General features: G+C 39.7%; 1 protein-coding gene across 3 annotated transcripts; it reads left to right on the forward strand.

Moving 5' to 3' along the window:
* The first annotated feature begins 34 nt into the window (after positions 1–34).
* LOC119738345 (gamma-tubulin complex component 2-like) lies at positions 35–18,579 on the forward strand. 3 transcript variants are annotated; one of them, XM_038213202.1, is made up of 20 exons: positions 35–141; positions 1,272–1,372; positions 2,557–2,724; positions 2,884–3,046; positions 4,011–4,110; positions 5,072–5,238; positions 6,044–6,271; positions 7,557–7,756; positions 8,472–8,586; positions 9,169–9,343; positions 9,693–9,843; positions 10,542–10,721; positions 11,181–11,254; positions 11,426–11,532; positions 12,392–12,462; positions 13,362–13,536; positions 13,893–14,036; positions 14,948–15,064; positions 16,249–16,504; positions 17,341–18,579. In XM_038213202.1, exons 2-20 carry the CDS (start codon positions 1,320–1,322, stop codon positions 17,442–17,444), a joined length of 2,748 nt encoding a protein of 915 aa, XP_038069130.1. In that variant the 5' UTR covers positions 35–141; positions 1,272–1,319; the 3' UTR covers positions 17,445–18,579. The 3 variants fall into 3 exon arrangements, with proteins under 3 accessions (XP_038069130.1, XP_038069133.1, XP_038069132.1); XM_038213205.1 differs by having other exon boundaries at positions 17,344–18,579; XM_038213204.1 differs by lacking the exon at positions 35–141 and adding an exon at positions 159–552.
* Positions 18,580–22,823: the final 4,244 nt, after the last annotated feature.

Raw genomic sequence — 22,823 nt, forward strand, 5'->3', positions numbered from 1 at the left:
TTACATCAATTTGGCTATTTGTATTGCGTAAATAAAACTTTACATTGAAAGAGGAGCATATCTGCGCTTGCGCAGTTGCTTGATACGAGACATGGCGCGCTCTTCGATAAAAAATATTGAACTACGATTTCTGTAGGCTAGGTCAGCATTCGTACTTATTAGAATGACTTATTTTCAATAGCATTTGGTGTTGATGAAGATTTGTTAAAGGTTCAAGTAGATCTCTAGTGTTGCCGAAAGAGCACGATCGCGAGGACGAACTGTCTGCGAGCGGGTCGCTGATTTCCGGCCTAACTCCCTGCGTGTTTATCTGTCATCCGTTCTGAATACCGCTCAACATTTGCGTGTATACACGGCCTCCAGACGCGATCTGGTTAAGGGAAAAGAAGAGTCTGAGAACCTGTCTTGCAGTGATTCCATTGAAACATTTGAACACGGGTTAACAGAGCACACTCGCAGTGTAGTAGCATAGGAAGATTGCTGGTCACAGCTAAAAATCGTCGGCTGCCTGGAAGAAGGTCGTAAGGCCAAGGGCGATAAATGGATCAAAAGGTCAAATTCAGATTTTTCGGATAATAGATAGAGCTTGGAAATTTCTGCCTCCATGATTTGATATACATATTGCCTCAAGGAGCTACGTGAGCTCATTCTGACGTAATTAACAGTAAACAAAAGACGGTAGGAGGATTTTCATTATTTGTGCCTGCCAAAAGGACGTTAACGTGTAATACTAATATGTAACAAAAAATGTTTGAAGCGCGCTAATATGTCCCACTCAAGTGGGTACGCAAAGCCAATTTTGTTCCCGGCAAAAGGACGTAAAGATTTAACATGTCGCTTAAGTGTACGTTTAAGGCTTGGGAAGTTTCCGGTAAAAGGTCGTAAGGCATAAAAATTGAAATAACTTCACAATAAAGTAATATTTTGACATAAAAATGCACAATATTATTTGAATTATTAACGAATGTCATCAGTCAAAATTTCAACCTTATGTGATTTTTAATCAAGAAATGGCAGCACAAAATCGTTCAACTCGATTATCTCCAAAAGTGCTTTTTGGGTGCCTGGCCTGGCCTGCTAACGTCCTTTTCCTTGTCACATGATGATATGTACTGCCTTTTTTTTTTTACTCAACTACTGAACTAGCAAAGAGGTGTCTGTATTATCACTGCACATGCAGACAAAATGAAGTGATGTAAACTGTACCACCAGTTATTGACTCGGTGAACTTTCCAACAATGATTTCACCTGATTTTTTTTTTAAACTACAGAAATTGCATCTTGATGTCTAAGTTTATAAAGCACATTAAATTGGCAACATGAGCGAGTTCAGAGTTCATCACCAAGTCAGCGAGCTCATCAAACTTCTTGGGTAAGATCGGTTAAGGGTCAGGATAGTCCCATAAATGAGGTTCAAAACTGAGCCACGTAAATACATGCTAAATTTCTTGGAAACTTGTGTTTCCCGAATTTAAAATCTAGACAGTGTTTCACTTGATGTTCACTATGGAAGCTACTTAGCTGGTTAATTACCAGGGAAAATTAAAAGGTCAAACTCAAAGGGGCATGACCTTGAGAAAAATACTTCAGTCGTGTTTGGACAAACTCTGCAATTTTTGCCGTCTGCAGGCACAGAATTCAAATTTTTCCTGCTTTATTATTCAAGTAAGTAGCTTTGTAGCGAATATCAAGTGAAAAATAGAACAGTTTAGATTTCAAATTTAGGAAAGTTATTAGTTTGCATTGATGTGTGGATTACAATACTGAGGAAGTCCAGTATTTGAGCCTCATAATATGGGCCAATATTGGACTAGGGTCGGGATTTGTCAAATAGTTTTGCTGTAAGACCCTTCATCCCGGCTCTGTACAGAATTTGAAGTACTTTAACCCTATAAACGCCCTGAATTCTTCAAAATTCTTCCTCTTTGCCAAAGTGGAGGAATGTGGAGGATTGAGGTTACAATGCAAAAGTGCGTTAATGATTTTGTAGGATGCACTTTGTCAAGGTCTTGGGCCGGACGTTGTGTTGGTTTTTGCTTAGCTCTGCATAAGTAAAGGCCTGGATTATGCTTGAAATCCTCCGTACTGCTCCAGGATGTCACTGGCCAAGCCTCAAGATATTGACAGTCAATGCCGCAGGATTTTGCAGGATTCTGGCAGTGGTCACCCCTCCATGAGCATATTTAAGAAATAATGGAGGAATTTGCAGGATTGAGGCTATGCTATTTTTTTCATGAGGCCAAGTGGAGGATTTTGCAGGACTGAGGCTACATCCTAGCAAAAAGGCCAAGGGAGTAAGGGTTAAACAACAATAATGTTGTGTCCATAACAAGTCCATAAGTCTTGTCAAAAAGTGAATCACAAAACATTTTACAAAGTCTAGTCACAAATAACAGTAGATGAGTATTTACAAAGGAATACCTTTGAAATGGCTTGTAAAATGGACTTGATGACTTGTGATGAACTTGTGCTTGATTATTAAGGACTTGTAATTAACCTCAAGTATGGTATATATTTTAGCACTTACAAGTTAGATGCCTTATTTCCTTTGTAAAGTCTACCTGGTAGTGCAGGCCCAGAGCTTTATGTGGACCTACTCCTGAAGAACAGAACGCCGTATGTCACTACACAAGTGTCAGCTCACAGCGCCAAGCGCAAGATAGCTGAATTTTCCCAGACTCCCGTGGAGTTCCTGCAGAAATATGATGAGCTGAAATCCAAAAAGTGAGTCAATATGTGGGAGTTTAACGAAAATATCTCTCTCTCTCAAATTCAATTTCTGTAATTTGAATTTGTAAGGAAAACTGTTGGATTTGATGTGGATGATGTCATTTGCAGTTATCCTGTATGCCTTTCAGTGATATTTGTTTTATATTGTTCCAGTAATCGGGATCTAGATGCCTTTGTCTACCTCCTGTCCAAGTTGTCCGAAGACAAAGACACAGTGTCTGTCTTGCAACAGAATGCCCAGGCTCTGCAGATGCCCATGGACAGGGTGGTCCTGCCTCCGTCCGGATCCAAGATGTCAGAGCAGGAAGTGTCGGAGGTAAAATAAGGGAGGTCAACAAATAACCTTTAACTCTAACCGAACTCAACCATCAAAGTTCAACAGCCAGTTTTGTTTAAATCTGTTGGGATGGGTACAGTACCCCTAAACTGATGGTCTTTTACACTGGGTTTGGCATACCTCCAGAAACTAAGTCCAACAGTGTGTGTGTACAATTTCCCATGTGGGTGTTGGAATTTGCCAGAATGGGTATGGTTCCTAGTAAATTAGGCTGGGGAGTTAGGATTAAGGGACATTTTTGTGTGCAGAGGTTGAACAGCTTTTTTCTGAGCTGATTCTGGATTGTCTTAATCTTTGTGTTCTGTTTTTAACACTCCTTGTTGAACATCAACAGTGTTTGCAGCTGGAATGAGCCAGGTATGAATTCATCATGCAAGAATATTTTAGGCAAACATACTGGAATAAGTGTTTCAACACAGTGTGTGTTCCAGATTATAAGGAACAGAATTTTAATCATTCTCTTAGAACTATGTTACCCATGAGTTTATAAATAAAATGAAGACTACGCCATAGCTGAAGATGATATTTAAAGGCATGTAGGCACATGTAATAAGAAAATTCTTGCTCAAAGTAAAGACAGGACTGGCACCAAATACCCTGTGAAATTATTCCGACGGATATATGGTGTCATTTGGATGAAAACTAACATTGAAGACGGTTTCAAAATAGGGTACCGGCAGGCACAGTGTTTTATGTGCGTTAGCAACGGAATCCAGTTATGAGACCCCAAAACTTGTTTTCTCTGTTTCTCAAAATGTAAAGTATCCACTGAGCTGAAACTTGAACAAGTTAGTTGTTATGCTCCCTTCTTAAGATATTGCGTAATTTGTTGCTCCCCCCCCCCAAAAAAAAACCCCCAAAACCAAAATCTTCCTATCACCTTTAATTGCTACTAGCTGATGTGAATTATTTGTAATGCGTGCCATTTCTCACAATTTTGCAGTTGCGTAACCAGCTACTGAGTGTGGCCAGCAGTGGAGCAGCTAGCCAAGCCTCTGAGGTCTTCAAGAAAATGATGAGGGAGAAACAATCCAGGAAAAACTGTGAGTAGATACTACCATAGGCATTGTCATTGTCAAATGTATGCCACTGTCATTTATATTCATCCTCATATAATAGACTGTTCCGTTATGCCCCGCCCACTGTGTAGGTGGGTAACAACATGTGGGCCTCTCCAATGTCACACTGCATGCCAGACTGTTGTGGACGCATGTCGGACATTAAGCCAGCCTCAGGTCAACCCGCGATTTGCTTGCGTCACGACGGAACCGTCGGCATCAAGCAGAAAATAATGCTCAGGTCACAAAACTGAGAAATCGTGTGATTCTCTTGAAACAAGTGGCATTCTGATACAAAATAATTGCAACCATGCTCATGTCACCCACGACCCGATGATCCACCACGATTCCACATAGACAGTCATGTGACTTCTTTTAACAATAAGGGAATAATTATGTGCTGGGCTGGTTCGGCTCGAGCCATAATCAGCGCACATTTCCCTGATACGGTCTTAAATGTACTTGTATTCCCATTCACAAATACCTTTGAGTCAAAAAGTTGACACTAGTCAAAAATTATACATTTCCAATGATTTTGTTGAACACTTTTACTTCATTTTTTTTTAAACATCCCTCTAGCTATGGTATAGAATATAGTTACACTTAGGTCGCAAAAAATGAGCGACTGCAATGTTCCCGACGGTCGTAGCTCAGACGCAGCTTGATCCTGAAAAGTCAGTCGCTGACTGATCTGTGTCATCGCAAGGTGGACCTGAGGGCAGCTTTAGTCACAACTGTGTCAAAGTACCTCTGGGTGGTCCTAATAATGGATCAATCTATTGTATCATAAGAGACGAAGAAAGTTATTTGAAATTTTTTCTGAATACTTACACCTCTTTGTGTCCATAACTGTTAATAATCAGACACGCTACTTGAAAGTTGTATTATCATTGCTACTTTTATTAAAAAAAAAAAAATGTTGTCTTTATCATTGTTTCCTTTGCAGTATCCTTGAAGCTTCCTGAGCTGTCTTCCTGGGTACTTGAGAGGCCTAACCTGACTGGTGACTTCGTGTCAAGTCCAGGGACTTCTCAACCGGGTGTGGCTCTCGGGACACTACCCCTAGGGGTGCAAGAATTGGCCATTGTGCAGGACCTCCTCATGGTTATGACGGTGAGTATCATGGTATGTCATTCAAGTTTCCCCCCCCCCCCCACCCCCGCGAGGGACTTGTGACGAGTCCAGGGACATCTAAACCGGGGGCAAGGTGTGCAAGAAGTGGGTATTGTACAGGATCTCCTAATGGTTATGACAGGTAGTTTTCTCTTGCGTTTCAGTAAATGTCCCTTTTGGGCAGTTCCACGGTGTCGGACGTACATTTTGGACGGTTCAACAGTGTGCGTAATAAAAGTTATAATCATAAAGTGGATTTTAATTCTGATAAAATGTATCAGTTACGACAGTGATTTGAAAAAGAAAGTATTCTTCCAACTTTTGTCTGTGTAGTAGAAATCGGCTCGATACACCATGGTGTTACTGTTGACATACTCAGACAAATTGATATTTTTTTCAGTTGCAATTAACAGTCTAACTTTTGAATATTATTTTAATAAAATAAAGATAATAAGCCACAACATGATCTCCATGTTTCCATTGTGGCATTTAGACCATTTTGAAATTTTAGCATTGAGGTTTAGAATTCTGTGGGGTTTCCCTTTTATAAATAGGCCAAAACACTAATTTGGGAGTTGGAACACTTCTTACTTATGACACTTGAATGACAGCCTTGATCTGTCAACAGAGGGCGCGATAACAGTTCCAGTCTCCTAAAAGTTACAACAGTCCCCAATCCCTGAGAACTAGGTCTGTGGTTGATGAGAAAAAGTCATTGAGAACAACCGATAAGATTTGTATCAATGTGATATTACCTCCGACTTGGTGGTTGTCTCTTGTATTTTTTTATTGCATTTCAATACAGGGTACTGAGGGAAAGTACACGTTACTCCGCCCACCTCAAGACCAATCCTCTGGCCGCACCTTCGTTATTGACCAATCACTGGACGTCTCATTGCGTGAAGTGGCCAATCGCATCCTTCCTGTCTGTACTATGTACTCTGCCGTGGTGCGATTCATTGAGGACAAGTCATCCTTTGAGTATGGCATGGTTAACCATGCCCTGTGTGGGGCAATGAAGACTCTTATCAAAGTGAGTTTGTCTGCAAAATTATGCCACAATGTTTGCCCTTGTGATGTTATCATTATTATTGATGTGCTCTAATAAAACAAGTAATGACGCCCGAAATGCTACCTTCCTATTGGGAGCACAACTTTGTTTTACCATATTTTTTTGTCAGCCACACTTTTCCAATATACAGACAGAACTAGACACCCAAAGTTTTATAAGTCGTTAGAAAGCTCATTTTGTTCTGATTTCAACGAATTGAAAATTAAAACCCACTTTTTTGTCAAAGGTGGGGAGCTAATTTTTGTACGAGCACAGTTACATATGTTTGTGGATGTTGAATATCTGAGAAAACGAATCTGCAGGCCAAAATCCTGAACTGGACTCTACAGCAATCAGCACTAGTCTCGGTTCAAGACGTACTATGTGATACTCGTTACGTGATTTATCACCTCAAGATGCAATTTGAGCACTATGCATTTCGCATAATTCTGACCGACCATACTGACGTTTACGCTGGAATCGATTCTAATCAGAGTTAGGAATCGAATAAGATAAAGTACTTAAGAATCGAATATAGTGACAAATTGGTTGAAATTGCCCCCTCTTTAGTGGAATTAATTTCTTCTGCACGCTAGCCAAAAATGTAATAAATATGAAGGTCTTGGAACTAAGGCAAAAAAAAAATACTCGGTCTCTGGTCAGCGCGCGCGTCGATTTTAATCATGCACGTCAACCTTTTTTCTTTTTTTTTCAAATTAACATGGAAGCTACAACAGCACCCTCTATTGCCACACCTCAAATTTTTGTACCAAGGAACACCAAGGAATGGGGAAATTGCACCAAGGCAAATGATATAGGGCACCAATGCAAATTATGGAGGACACCAATGTATAATGACACAAAAAAACAAAATAGTACCCACCTTGTCTGTACAATTCAAGCTTGAACAAAAAAAAAAAACACGTCGCCGCATCAATTCCGGAACTTCGGTCTGACCAGAGACCGATTTTTATTTTTTTTTTGCCTAAGACTAGGTTTACACAGGCTTTGTGTATAACTTCCCTTAATCCTCATAAGCAAGGAATCAGCCATTTGATCAATCAATCAACCAACTTGGTTTTGAAAACTTTGGGTATTCATGTGAAGAGCGTCATAATCAAACTCAGATCTCGTATTCCATTCACATGTTGTTTATTCCACTTGTTTGATAAGGCATGATTCAAGTCTACTTCAGTGAGTTGTAAGTGCAGGAAAGCTTAACCCCAGCTCATAAAAAGGCTAACACGTTATTGGGTTGATTTTGTAGGAGTATTCCATCTTGACAGCTCAGCTGGAGCATCAGTTCAGACAGGGTCAGCTCCCTCTGCAGAGATTTTGGTTCTACATCCAGCCGTGCAAGCAGACAATGGAGATCTTAGCGTCAATTGCACAGGCCATTGACCGTGGGGCGTCAACAGGGGGCGCTGTGCTCAGCCTGCTGCACGAGAGGACTGTGACTATGATAGGGTGAGGGAAATACTTCAGCTCCCACTGTATGTGCGAACAAGAGAGGGCGCTTTTTTACCAGTTAAGAGAGCCCAGTGGCCGGGACACACCGTGTGCTGATTCAGGGAGTGTAGCGCAACGTATGCATGACTGAAAGTTCATTCTGAATGTGCACAAAGCCATGGCGTCTTTGCTAGAGTGCCAGGCGTCATCGGCAATGCATTCGAATGCCTCTCCCAGTGGTGTCCCCAAACTCTCCCTTTTTTCTTTAGAGGGTACTTGTGCATGGAGCCAATGTGACGCGTGACATGTGACTTGTCATAGTGACATGTGACCCGTCATGTGACCCATCATAGCTGTGACTTGCTGAGAGGAAAAATATCTCACAAGCATCTTTGTAAAGTGATTTCATTATATTGTACAGTTAACAGGAATACATTCAAATCACTAAAGTATTTCAAGTTGAGCACATGCAGTCCAGAGTAGTTGCTAAAAATTACAATCATGTGATCACAACATCCAATTTAGTAAACAAGTGTGGTTTACACTGTGCTCAGAATCTTGTTAACATTACTTTATTTTAGGATCTAGTGCAGATTTATTCATCTTTGGGACTTGTTCTTTTTGCGATTGCAGTCTTGGTTTTGGTTTTCCAGTGATTCTTTGACTGTAAACACTGGATTTTTTATGTGTGTTTTCATTTAAATTGATATTTATTTTCTTGTCATCCTATCAGTGATACACGAGCTCAGAACCTTTGCCTGTTCTTGACGCAGTCAGCTTGTGCACCGTACTTTGAAATTTTGGAGAAATGGATCTATAAGGGAATCATCAAGGATCCGTACTGTGAGGTATGTAGCGCCCATTTGGTGAATTTCTCCTGCCTTTTAGGAAACATGGGAGAGGTACCTTTTGTGTCAACAACTTTGGAACAGCTCAACGGTAGAATATGATTGAAGTGCAGATGTTTATTGAATACACATATACGGGGTTCCCAGCCACTCTGAAAATCAGGAAAAACCATGGAAATGAGTTTCCCTTTTTTTCCAGTCAGGGAAAGCTCATGGAATTTGGGAAAAACAGCAAAAATCAGGAACACTCCGGGAATTTGACAGTGGCCCAGTAGGGAAAGGTTTTCACCAGTGTGGCATGTGTGCATCTTTTGCCGTGTGTCCAAGTTGCGTCCATTGACTGACTGGCTATGGTGGCTTTTGACTATTTATGCAGTGTGAATATTATCAGTATCTTAGTTGCTTTGCGGCAATCACCTCTTGACTTCCCAGCAACCTTGTTAAAGTGCACATATTTCTCATGGAATTTTGGGAAACCAATTCAGGGAAATATCAAGGAAAAGTCATGGAATATAGTACTATATTGACCTGTAATTTGTCGAAAATTAAGTACTGGCAATTCCACCTGTGCTGCTTTTGTAGTTCATGATTGAGGAGCACGAAGCCTTACGAAAGGAGAAGCTGCAGCAAGAATACAATGACGCTTACTGGGAGCAACACTATACCATCTGTCGGGACAGGATACCAGTCTTCTTGGAGACGGTCGCTGATAAAATCCTGCGGACAGGGAAATACCTCAATGTCATCAGAGAGTGTGGTGAGAAACTGTGAAATGAAAGGTTTAGGGTTGGGTGGGAGGGGGGGACAGATTGTTTTTTTGTTGTTGAATCTTCAAAGGTTGATACAAAGTCGGACTGAGAAAATGTTAATGACCTATAATCAAAACGTGAGGTTAAGTTCACGTAAGGTATATGGGACTTTTTCCGATGAGATTGTGTGTCAGTAATAATTGAAGATAATTTTTGCTAATCTTATAATTGAAATTTTGAATTTTCAATCTTTCGACATGACTGAACCCTTCATTTTTTTCCGAGCTTGAAAGGTTTACCTGAAAAAAAAACTCGTGTTTTCCTGAAGGTTTTCTTGTTTCTTGGGTTTTTTTTAAGGGCGTGACCCCAAATGCCCGCATGCAGAGGAGATATTGTACACACTGAAGGAGCGGCAGTATGTTGAGCACATTGAACACGCCTATCAGTATGCAAGCAGGGTGCTACTGGATCACATTATAGACGATCGGGAACTGATGCCTAGACTCAGGTATGTCGAAATCATTTCATCCATTAAAGTGGGCACTGAATCTGCTTCTAGAAACGATGGAAGTTTAGAAATGGCCACAAATTAAGTTTGGAGAAAGTGCAATTACTTTTTACAACTTATGAATCCAATTCAACGGCCACAAATGTGGCCAAATGACCAGATTACAATAATATGTAAAATTACAAATATGTGCTTACATGGAAATTTCAAAATTGAAAAACTTTGTTAAGAAACCAATAACTACTACAACATTCAAAAAAATTGTACATGTATTGTGCGCTTGCATTGCTAATATTTTTCACGTAGCAAGTCTAGCAAGACAATTTGATGGAGTAGCATGCTAGGCCCAATGTTATAGCGCTGCTAAGCACACGTTTTTCTGCTTCCAGAGCCTCTGTCTGTTTCATGGAGACCGTGAGCAGTACGTTCACAAAATATTAGTCCACTTCAGTGGAAAAAGCTGCTTGAATTTAGCAAGGTAACAGAAGAAATCTCCATCCGCACTCAACCGTTAGCACATCCATGCCATGAAATAGTGCTTAAGGTTAGCACAATTGTCTGCTATAGTTAGCGCAACTTTTCTGCCAACTGTTCAGCAACGCCATGAAGTTGGCTCCTGATCAGAGTTTGAAATTTCGCTCACTAAATAAATTAAGGAAACTAGTACTCCAAGTTAACATTTTGAAACTCTTCATCAGGTCCATCAAGCGATACTTTCTGTTAGAGCAAGGAGATTTCTTTGTCCATCTGATGGACATAACCACGGAGGAGATGAAGAAACAGGTGGATGAGATCATCCCAAGCAGGCTGGAGTCGCTGTTGGAGCTAGCTCTACGGACGAGTCAGGCTAAATCAGATACCTTCAAAGATGACTTGAGGTGAGAATAGTGCCTTGTGTTGAGTAGACACAGTATTCAAGTGATTGTTTTTTTTTCCGAAGCAGGTTAGAGTTGCTGTTGGAGCTAGCCTTGCTGATTAGTCGGGTCTAAGATGAGAACTTTTCCAAGTCTTGGGTATAAGATTTTAGGCTTTGCATGGTGGAGTATCAGTATCGTTTTGGTTTGCGGTAACACCATGTGGTAATAACTACTGTCGCTCAGTAGATATGGAGTTCTGAAAAGAACTTGTCCTGCTTATCAACTTTTGCTAAGTAGTTTTAGTTCTGATAAGAGCAGTCCTGCTTTAAGTTCTAAAAGAACTTGTCTTTGGTCTCAACGTTTCGACTAGCCTGCTCTAGTCATCGTCAGGAGACTGCTTTGGTAGTCTTTGGTAGATACTCTGTCGTGGCGTTTTGAGCTTAAACAGTAATTATGTTTCTCCGTGTGTATTTTTTTCAGGGTGGCATTGCTTCCTTATGATCTCATCACACAGCTGCTGAGAATTATCTCCATCGAGTCAAGAGTTGAGAAATGTAAGCTTTTGAAAATAATTCTTATCCTTGGATGAACGTACAATTCAGTTTTATCACTCAAGCCATCCATCCTGATAGAGTCATCGTTCTGTTATAGCAAATAGATTCAAATCCCTCTGTAATGCAATTTCTGTTTTGTTTTTGATTTATTTTTCATGATTTTCCTTACAGCAATCATTCAGGAGATTGACCCTACTGAGATCAACATTTCTTGTCTGGAAGCATTCTCCTTTGATTACGTTGTCAGATGGCCTGAGTCGCTCATCCTCAGCAGAAAGGTAGGAGGAAAGATTCACAAGTCTTACAAGTCCTCGCAAGTCCTCACAAATTCTTGCAAGTTCTCACAATAAGTCCTCGCAAGTCCTCACAGTTACTTACAAGTCATCATAAGTCATCACAAGTCCTCACAATAACTCACAAGTCCTCACAATAACTCACAAGTCAACACAAGTCATCACAAGTCTACACAAGTCCTCAAAAGTCCTCACAATTACTCACAAGTCCTCACAAGTCATCACAAGTCCTCACAAGTCAACAAAAGGCAACATAAGTGCTCACAAGTCAACACAAGCCAACACAAGTCCCTTAGTCCCAAGTCAAGTCACAAGCTATCAATAAATTGTGACAAAAGCGCTCTTTGTTATCCCCCCCCCCTCCAAATAATTGCGACCAGACTTGGGATGCACTTGACTACAGCCCTAAATTTGGGTTTATATAATAATAATAATAACTTGGGGGCTAGCCATCCTTACTCGCAGCTGAGAAGCTGAATTGCGAAGTACACAGCTACAAATTGGTCAAGCCAAAGGCGCCTTAGGCTGCCGCCATATGACCCATGTCTGACCACAGAGCACAGCCAGAGATGATTTTTGCAGAGGGAGGATAACCAGAAAACCTGGAGAAAAACCCTCGTGGCACAGGAGAGAAACAACGAACAACTCTGCTCACATATGGTCCAAGCCGGGAATCAAACCCGGGCCACAGTACAGTGGTGAGAGGCGAGCATTTTACGCACTAGCCACCCTTGCCAGTATGCCACCGTATATAATTGATACCATAGTAAGCATTTTAAAGCAACTGCTTCATTCTGCCTCGATGCCTTAATTGTTGACAATCTGTAATCTATGAATCTTGCAGGCATTGACTCGCTACCAGATTCTGTTCAGACATCTGTTTTATTGCAAGCACGTGGAAAGAATCTTATGCAAGTAAGTACTGTGGTTCTTGGCACTATCTCCTTGCAGATGGACGCTCCGGCACACAGTGTGAAATTTGTTTGGTCACAAATTTTGTTTGTATGTTGTAATATTTTCCCATCCTCCAGTGCTGTTGTGAGAAGCCTCAGCCGCATCAGAATATCTCGTTTAGGGCTATTATCTATGTCTTTGCCCATTACACCTGCATTGGAACAATCTGACAATAGACATAGCCGTGGCTTTGAAGACCCATTTCGGACATGGCATCTAATTGCACCATGGGAAACTTTCACACAACCTCGAAAGCAATTACTTGTACAACTGCTTAAACTAAAAATTATGTCAAGAGTTTATAAAAAAGTTGTCAATTTTACAGCATAATTAGTCCTGCTCTTTGATGCCACTTTGTAATTAATAAATTCCTGTAATGATTTTGAATAAGGACAAAATAGTGTGTTGGAGCATTTTAAACGCCTGATTTGAACCGGTTAGTAGCATATTCTCAGATAATGGCTCGAGCCGAACCTCATTCATAAATTCCTTTTTGGTCAGAGCCTAAATTTTTTTTTTAAATTCACGAAATGTTAACAATTAATGTGTCGTTTAACAATTTTAATCAATGTCCATGCCACTTCTATGCTGTGCGTCGTGAGTGTGGTTTGCTTAACATCTCTTCCTTATATGGAGATTGTGTCAATGGTTCCGAAGCACCTGGTTGCTATCGGCAAGCGTGGCCTGTACTGCATTTATGTGGCACAGAGTGCAGCCCTTGTGATCTGTTATAAACGTCACTGACTGGTGTTTAAACAGTGGTTTAAGACCACCCACATGACAGGCTCTCGACCAATAGGAGTGGTTAAACTGTCTCAGGTATTTATGAATCACTTCTTATCTTTTCTTTCCGTTTTTAGTTTGTGGGTGTTGAACAAGGCAGCTAAGCAGTACACCCTCCACTCTTCCAGGTGGTACGCTGCAGCCTTCGCACTGCGCCAGAGAATGCTTCACCTTGTCCAGAATCTACAGTACTACATGATGTTTGAGGTCATTGAACCCAACTGGCAAATCATGGAGACTAAACTGAGACAGGTAGGCAAAAAAATAACTCAGTCGAAAAAGTACTTTGTATAACTCAACATTTTAACAGTCACTCGAGGTGGAGTAGCCTCTCGAGGTGGGCAGATGTTAACCTACATGGACCAGCTGTGTCGGGACACTGGGCTAGCCTCCACAGCCGAGATCAGGACGGCCATGGGAGACCGTGATATATGGCGTGCCTTGGTTGCAGTCCGACGAGAGTCGACTTGATGATGATGATGATCATGAACAGTCACTCCCAGAGACTGTGTAATTCTAATCGATTTAACTGTGCAGTGACCAATACAAATTTCACAATTATGTAAAACTGATTTTGTGTTGTTCTATTTTGTTGATTGATTCTTCAGGTGTCCACCATTGATGATGTACTCGATATCCACACCGACTTCCTGAACATGTGTCTGAAGGATTGCATGCTGACGGACCCAGAACTACTGAAGATTGTCAGCAAACTCATGCTAGTGTGTGTCACATTCGCCAACTGCATACAGGTAAGAATCCCAAAAACTCATTTTGTAGATTTGTGAAATAAGAATTGTAATTGAGTCAGTCGCAAGTCAACACAAGATATCATAAGTCATCATAAGTCACCTTGAGTCACCACGAGTCAGGACAAGTCATCTCTTCTTGATTCAGGTCACAAGCTATTCAAATGAACCATGGCAAAAGCATTCTTTTGTCTTGACCTGGCTAGTGTATTGACCAGTGATTTGACTTGTGATTGACTTGTGATTGACTTGCGATTGACTTGTGATTGACTTGGGATTGACTTACGATGGACTTGTGATGAACTTTTGATTGACTTGCGATTGACTTGCGATACTTGTGATTGACTTGGGATTGATTTGGGATTGACTAGGGATTGATTTGGGATTGACGTGTGATTGACTTGTGATTGACTTGGGATTGAATTGGGATTGACTTGGGATTGACTAGGGATTGACTTGGGATTGACTTACGATGGACTTGTGATTGACTTGTGATTGACTTGTGATTGACTTGTGATTGGCTTGGGATTGACTGGTGATGGACTTGAGATTGACTTGCGATTGACTTGCGATGGACTTGCGATGGACTTGTGATGGACTTGTGATTGACTTGTGATTGACTTGCGATGGACTTGTGATGGACTTGTGATGGACTTGTGATTGACTTGGGATTGACTTTAGATCGACTTACGTTGGACTAGTGATTGACTTGTGATTGACAGTTGTGATTGGCTTTGGATTAACTTGTAATTGACTTGGGATTGACTTGTGATTGGTTTGTGATGGACTTGTGATGGACTTATGATGGACTTGTAATGGTCTAGTGAGTGACTCATTAAAACTCTGCATTAAATAGATCAATTGTAAACATGACATGACAAGAAAAAGATTTCAAAGTTTCTTCCTTTGCACAGCGAATGACAGAGACAATGAACGTGGAGGGTGAGGCGAGTTTCCGAGTGGATACGACTGACCCTAAAGGAAAAGATAAAGACAAATCCGAGTCCAGGAAATACAGGACTGCAGCAAAGGTATGGTCATGGGAGTCAAGTCAAGTTAATGGGCTCCGTGCACAAGTACCCCCTCAAGGGTTACAAAGGGAGAGTTGGGGGAGACCACTGGGAGAGACATTCGAGTGCATTGTTGACGATGCCTTGCACTCACGCACAGACGCTACGGCTTTGTATACATTCAGAATAACATGAGTTGTGTGTACTTTGTGCCAGATGCGCACAAACAAAAACATTTGTTTAGGCCAAAAAAAAAGTCTCCGGTTTCTGGTATGCGCGCGCGTCGCCGTAGCCATGCGCGTCGGCAAAATGAAGAAGTTTTTTTTTTCAATGAAAGATGATGTCTCAAAACCGCCAAACTCACTGGTTTGACAGGAATCCTGCTGCTGCACAATTTTAACGTGTTTTGAGATGGGTTATAGTCGAGAATAAGCTTTATGTGGCCTCTCTGGACTCCCATATATTTGCACTAAGTTTGGTCGGGCACCATTTGCAGTCATCAGCCGACATTTGAAGCAAAAAAATCAGGGGAAAAAAAAGAAAAGCCGCGTCGCCGCACCACTTTTTGGGCAAGCTCCATACCAGAAACCGGAGACTTTTTTTTTTTGGCCTTATGGTGTAAATCGAGGATTTTCTTTTGTTTCTCTTCCCTTTTCCTCTGTTTATACTCTCAGCTCTCATTGGTTTTGTACACGTTTTTCAACCGAGGAGTCCTTGATGTGGTTCCTGTCCTCAATTCATTGATGATGTTGCACGCGTGCGTCCTCGATTTACACCATGCCTAGGGCACTTTTGAGGTGTCCTTGGTTTCATTACCAGAAATATATAAATAGCCTCCTCAAATTAACCATTTTATGAATCTAGTTAGAATGATGGAGAGAATTGAATTTTATATTGCAACTAGAGGGATAAATTAGCTACCCATCAAAGAAAATGGTATCCATTGATGTAACTCGATGTTTTCTTCTCGCTCTGTCACCAATATATAATTTATATCTGCCATTTCTGAATTGTATGATTATTATAATATTAATTCATTTGTTTGTTAATTATTGATGCACTGATGAATAAAAAATAAAAAAAATAAAAAAATATATATAAATAATAACCTTGAAGTTGAAGAGTTATTAATTTAAAAAAAGTGAATTGTTGAAGGGCACTGGAAATGCAACTTGAAACATTTCTTGTGTGATTGTCTCTATCAGGTGGCATCAGAACACGTCAACCTGCTGATTGGCAGTGAGGAATTCGCCAGCACCATCGCTAACTTTGACAGCAACTTCTCCACTCTACTGGTCAGCCTGCTGGATCAGCTGAGTCTCTTCAGTACGACAGACTGCGAACACAACATGACTAACATCATCCACAGACTGGACTTCAATGGGTTCTACACCGAGGGGTTGGAGAGGGTGGCTGCTGAGAGGCGGAGCAAAGAATTTGAGGGGGAGGCACAGGACCAAGGTATGCTGCAGTAAATTGAAATCTAGGATATTTCAAATACACTGGCACTATTCATAAAATGTATTTAAACTGATAAACACGCTCAAGAATTATTTACTCATCGAACAAGCTAATATATTGGCATACACCAATTTTAGTCTTGTTTATTATTATTATTATTTTATTTCTGGCATTGAAACCGAGGATTCCTCAAAAGCGCCTTAGTCACTGTTAACTCGTAAGCCTGAAGAAACCTGTGGAGAGAAGACAATGAGAGGAAATTACAGTTTTAGAGGTGGGAGAAAAACCCCAGACAAATATTCGGGGGAAACCCACGGAATCAGGTAGGGACTGAAAATCCAATCCACATGTAGACCTGGGCAGGAATCGAATCCGGACCATAGCGGTGAAAGGCGAGGAAAGAACTGCGGACTGCGACATCTTAGATCGTACTGTGCACAGCGTGCATTTACTGTGGGGTTACATCTTTTGCTTGCGTGCCTGCCACTTAGCTGGTACCGCACGTTTAGAGACTGCTAGTTATATGCTATGGAAACCGGTTAAGCCAATGTCATAACTACCCAGATGTATACGATTAAACACGTGATTCAGCCCTCGATTTCTAGCCCGCGATCCATGCTAGCCGCATATTCAACTTTACATTCCAAAGCATGGTGGGATTGTACTCTACATGCAAGTCTAACATATGGGAAAAGGGCTTTACTGCCCTCGGATTCTGCTGGGGACTTATGAGGCCTCCGACACCCGACCAGATTTTCTGATTTGTTTTACCCGATTGGCATTCAGATGGCCTCATATTATTTCATTCCTCTTTTTACCCTCTTGTTTCAAACCAGCAGGCGCATCAGGTAGTTCCCTGACCAGTGTCTCCAGTCTGTCGTCCAGGGCAAGATCTGACTCAGCTGGTACTAGTCACAGACCAGGGAGTAAAGGGACGTAGCCAAGAGGTGATCTGATGATGAACCGATGATGCAGAAAGCAAAAGAATAAACTATGTAAAAGGTGAGATGTTTACAACGAGAAGGGTCTGATAGTTGGTACATCCACTGTGCTAGATGTTTTGCTTGTACTGTATGTAATTGCTAGTTTTCCTAAAGTTACGAAAAGTTCCAGAAATATTTTGCATCTAAAGTGACACTTTATGTATTTTCTTAGACTTATGTTAATGGTACATAGGATTATTTGCTTGTGCATTTTTTTTTTCAAGCAACAAAATTTCGCAAAAGCGGAAGTTGGGTGGATAACAACTACCCTCTGGAAGATTTAGCTCAGCGGCAACTATACATTATGAGAAAACAGAGACAACGTCTGCACATTTTTGGGGGTTTTTGTAACTGGATTCCGTTACTAAAGCACTTAACAAGTTTTTAAAACTGCCTTCAATTATTGTTTTTTTGCTGAATGATATTATTTCAGACAGAGTACTTTGTACCATCCTTTTCTTCACTTTGATCGGTAGGTCCATTTCTGCATTTTTACCAATGATCCTACATGTACCGGTACGTGCCTTTAAGATTTGTTGCCCAGGCAAAATATGTAAATATTGTAAAATGCATTAATATTTACTGTGCATACCCTTCATTGTTCACTTAAAAAGGGCAATCTCGATAAGGTTTTTTTTCTTTCTTTCTTATCCATTTAGCCAACCAAACAACATTTAATTTAATGGGGTCCAAAAGTCAACATTAGATATTTGTATATATTTATAAAATCAGTTTCGTTTACGTGAAGACTCGCGGTTGAATTGTGAATAAAAAGCTAAACAAGATCCCTGCAGTAGATATCATACCACTCCTGTTAATATTTATCTACGTTCTGTGAATCGAATTTCATTTCTGTGCAAATTACAAAGTTGACTTCTTTTCTTATTTTTGTAAAAAGCTTTTTGCTCTTGTAGCAGTACTGCTGTAAGTGTATAAAATGTGATCACAATTACATAATATTACATGTGTTCTTTCTTTTTTGAAAAAAATATTAGGTTTGCGCCATTTTGAATTGTGATATGTTTTTATGCAGTGAAACGATAGTCGCAAATTTAATTTCCATAATGAGTTTAAACTGTACTTTTGAAAAAAGAACACACTTACTGAATTAAAATACTTGAATAATTGAAGTATGTATGAAAATTAATATGTAAGGATCGTTCACAGTGTTGTCCTGAAAATATGGACGTTTGTCTATTAAGTTGTTCTTTTTTTGGAGCAATATATTCACAACCTCATATTGATTTTTATTTGACATCTATCTCTGAAATCTCAGAAATCTCAGAAATGTAAGCACTTTTTATTTATCTCGTGGCCCCAAAATGTTCCGATGTACTGACTCTCCGAATTATGATAAAAAGCACCTTTAAAGGGAATGTACATCATTGGCTGTTGCTGTAATTTTCAGAAATGAACTATTTGAGGGGTTAGTATAATAGATCAAATATTGTTACACTGACATTTTTCGAAGTTTTGTGTTCGAAAAGGTTGGAAAAACCAAGAAAAACAAAAATGTTCAAGTAGTCTGGTTCCCTGACTCCACAAAAGGTAAAATGGATCAATTTATAGATGATTGAATATTGTAAGGCAAGGGAACCAGTCTAGCTGGCCTGCACCCATTCATGAACATGTAACCAATAGCAAACAAAATTTGGAATGAAAAAATGGTAAATTTGGAGCAGTAGTTGAAAAATAGTTAGGTTTTTCCAACGCTGGTCGGCCGACCACCGTTGGAAATGCATACAAAAATACCATTTTCTTGAAAATGACTTCACACCAGGTGCCATAATTTTACAGGATGCTTGAGACTGTCATTTACCTACATCCTAGTAAGTTATTTCGTAAAAACTTGGTAGTTTTATTTTTCGATGTTTGCAAGTGTTGTATATTCCCTTTAAGTGTTGACCAGTGCTATTTTTATGCCCTGACGTCTAGGATACAAGCCGTCTGCATTGTGATATTAATACATTAGTCGAGACTGCACAAGGTACAATATGTGTACTGTTAAACAAATAGCTGCTGTGCGCTGTGTGGTCCGTGGGAATTTTTCACAGAAGTTAATCAGTAACAATTGTCAACATTTTGGCGGGTAATGCCGGGTACTAATCACGAACAATGGAATAATCCTTTATACTATGCCTAAGGGATCATCTTGAATGTTTCTCTGTCTGGATGCAAGTTTTTTTTTTTATGCCAAGAACATCAAAAATTCATAACAGATTCTTGAACAGAGCCCCTGATCATATTTGTTGACAATTTAGGAATGCTTAATTAAAATGTGCGGTCAATTAAATTGATTGGCTAAGTTTTTATTAAAGAAAATAAAGGGTCAGAATTTTCCAAGTTGAAACAATTGTTGCGTTTGCAGTTCATGTTAAATGTATTTAGTTTTCCTCAAACGAAAGGGAAATCCCCTTCGTATCATTAGTTCAATCTATGTTTATGTTTTCTTTTAGTCTCATGCAAATCAGTATGTACATGTGTAATATATAGTCAGGGTAAGATTTGTCAGGATTTTCTTCATTTCAGAATTTTTTTAAATTTTTTTTCTTTTATTTTCAGATTCCAGGATTTTTTCTTCATTTTCCTTATTTCATGATTGTTTAAAGATTGTTTTTGATTTTAGGATTTTTACAGAATCCGTTTTGAATTCTGGAATTCCTGAGGTGTTTTACCGTAAAGGTGGTTTTATACCGACAAAGATTTATATAGAACAAAAGAAATTGGTATGTTAGGGTTGCCTTTTGGTAAGTTTATACAAACATATACCATAGACCCTACATGACCATAAAATCCTCTACCAATAATTTTGTGGATTTTTTTTATTTTCCTCTGAATTCGGCTCTGCATAGGTTCATGCCCCCCCCCCCTCAATTTGAAAATGGAAAGCAAGTAAACGTACAAGAAAGCCATATATTTTCTGTTGGACTTGGCCTAGCCAAGGTTTTCCTGCATATAATCTGATCAGTCTGAGACAATTATTAACTGCAACAGCTAGCCACTGTACTTTGCATCTGCTTCATCCGAGACAAAACGTTAATAGTTGACTTCAGCATTTGTTGTTGGGGCGTTTTCATGTCTTTGCCACGTCAGTACATGTCCAAGGTTCAAATACGTTCATTATTTGATTTCCTGTTGCGAACCTCAGAAATGGCAGATTATCTTTCAAATGTTTGCTGTAAACTCAAAAACATTTTCCATATTCTGTTCCAATGCTTTATATCACAGGTCATAGTTACAACCAATTAAGCGTGTGAATTACCAGATATATTTGAAGGGATCAACTTTGATTTATTTGCGTAGTAAATAAATTAAGCTTTTGAATTGATGAAAGGGTCCACGAAATGAATTTTACTTTAAGAACACTTTTTGTGCAACTTTCTTCTCCTAAACGTATGAAAATTATTTGACATCCCTTTTTGGTTAAATTTATTAAAAAGAGCACTTCTTTAACCCTAACTCCCTGGGCATTTTTGCTAGGATGCAACTTCAACTGCTTCCATGTAAAAGATTGCATACAGCCTCAATCCTCCAAAATCATCTGTTATTTCTTGAATGTGGTCCTTGGAGAGGTGACCACTACCTCAATTCTTCAAAATCCTCCAGCAATCACTGTCAATATGTTGAGGCAGAGCCAGTGACATCCTGGAGCAGTGCAGAGGATTGCAAGTATAATATAGGCCTAAATTTATGCGAGGTCAAAAATCAGTCACACATTTTTGGCCATATGCCTCGATCCCGTAAAATCCTCCACTTATGCAAGTAGGATTTGGCGGATTTTGGAAGGCTAGGGTTAAACATTTTAAATTATTTATGCTTTTTGGTGCAACTAATTAAGGGTGCTGTTGCTGTGATGTCATTTCAGGAAGACGCTGTTCAGTTTTTTTTTATTAGGGGTTTTCTGTTACCCAAACCCTAAAATTTGCTCATTTAAAACCTTTGTGAGAAATGTTTGCTCATTGGCTTACTGCCATTGACTGACACAACAACGAATTACCAAAGAAGAGGCAATTTACAACAGCAAAATATCCAAAATTCTGCCAACTTTTGGTGCTGAAACAGCTGTAACATTGAGGTTTCTGCCTAAAATGACATCACAATTTTGCTCCGGAAATTTGCATTAGCATAAAAAACAAACAAAAAAAGGCATCAAACACCATTGATAATTATTCATAAGATGGAATTTTGCGTCAGGGTGATGTAAATCAAATTAAGTGATTTTCCCTTCACCGACGTATATATACACTGTATACTCAGTGTGCTACCTCCCGAGTGAAAGTTGGAAAAAAATCACTCGGGTGGGACTCGAACCCATGACCTCCTGCTTTCTAGTGCAGATGTCTTACCACTCGACCACCGAGCTAACGGGATCGGTTGGCTGGTTCAAATCTAATGTACATAGCAGCGGGTACTGCATTAATTATTCACAAGATGGAATTTTGCGTCGGGGTGATGTAAATCATATTAGGTTTTGCCCTTCAACGATGTATATTGAAAATAAGATTAAATGTGCCACAAAGGTGCATTTTTAAGGACTGCATTAAAAAAATTACATTGCATGGGCCTTAAATTTAAAGCATTTTCACAGAAGGCATGTATTTTAAGCATTTTCACAAAGGGCTTTTCTTTAAACTGCTATCGATTTGTGTTTCGATTTGTTTTCGATGTGACTTTTTGCTTTATGTTTCTCGGTTCTGCACGGCTGTGTGCATTTACCATTACCCCAGGAGATACATATCCAGAGTGCTTCCTGTTTTTGTAATCAGTGCTTGGCCGGCAGTGTGCTGTTTTTATTTTGAACCGTACGTCATGTTTCCAGATGATTGCGGAGATAGTTATGATCCAGTGACAGATGGCTTGCGGCTATGTCTAAATGCGTCAGCTCCATACATGTTGAAAGACACAGTGTCTTGAAAAGTCATTTGAATTACTCTGAAGCTGGCTAAGAATATGATTAGCATAAACTGAAACCATTAGTGAAAGGTATTCTTTGGTCTGCTCTTTAAAATATTGCCATACATGTACTGAAACAATTAATAGCAATAAACAGGTATGAGAGTTTCAGACATTTGTCTGAAATCAGACTTTTTGAATCCAAAAGAAAGACATCACTGTAGAAAGAAATGAATATTTTAGACCTTTCATCCAATTTTCAGACCTTGTTTTGAAATTGACAATCCCTAAATAAACACCCAAAATATTATTGTATTTTTTTTGGGGGGGGGGGGGGAGGGAGGGGGATAATTCTGCAAATAAAAAAAATTCTGTGAAACTATAAGTTGTTTTCAATCTTGTTTACAAGATGTAATTAAGGATTGAAAGTGCGTTTTGAATAT

Source organism: Patiria miniata, unplaced genomic scaffold, assembly GCF_015706575.1.
Source record: "Patiria miniata isolate m_02_andy unplaced genomic scaffold, ASM1570657v1 HiC_scaffold_3, whole genome shotgun sequence".
NCBI classification, from domain to species: Eukaryota; Metazoa; Echinodermata; class Asteroidea; order Valvatida; family Asterinidae; genus Patiria; species Patiria miniata.

Coding starts and splice junctions, on each gene's coding strand:
- LOC119738345 (XM_038213202.1), top strand. CDS start 1,320: ATGAGCGAGTTCAGAGTTCATCACCAAGTCAGCGAGCTCATCAAACTT. Junction 2,725..2,883: donor GATGAGCTGAAATCCAAAAA/GTGAGTCAATAT, acceptor ATATTGTTCCAG/TAATCGGGATCTAGATGCCT. Junction 4,111..5,071: donor GAAACAATCCAGGAAAAACT/GTGAGTAGATAC, acceptor TTTCCTTTGCAG/TATCCTTGAAGCTTCCTGAG.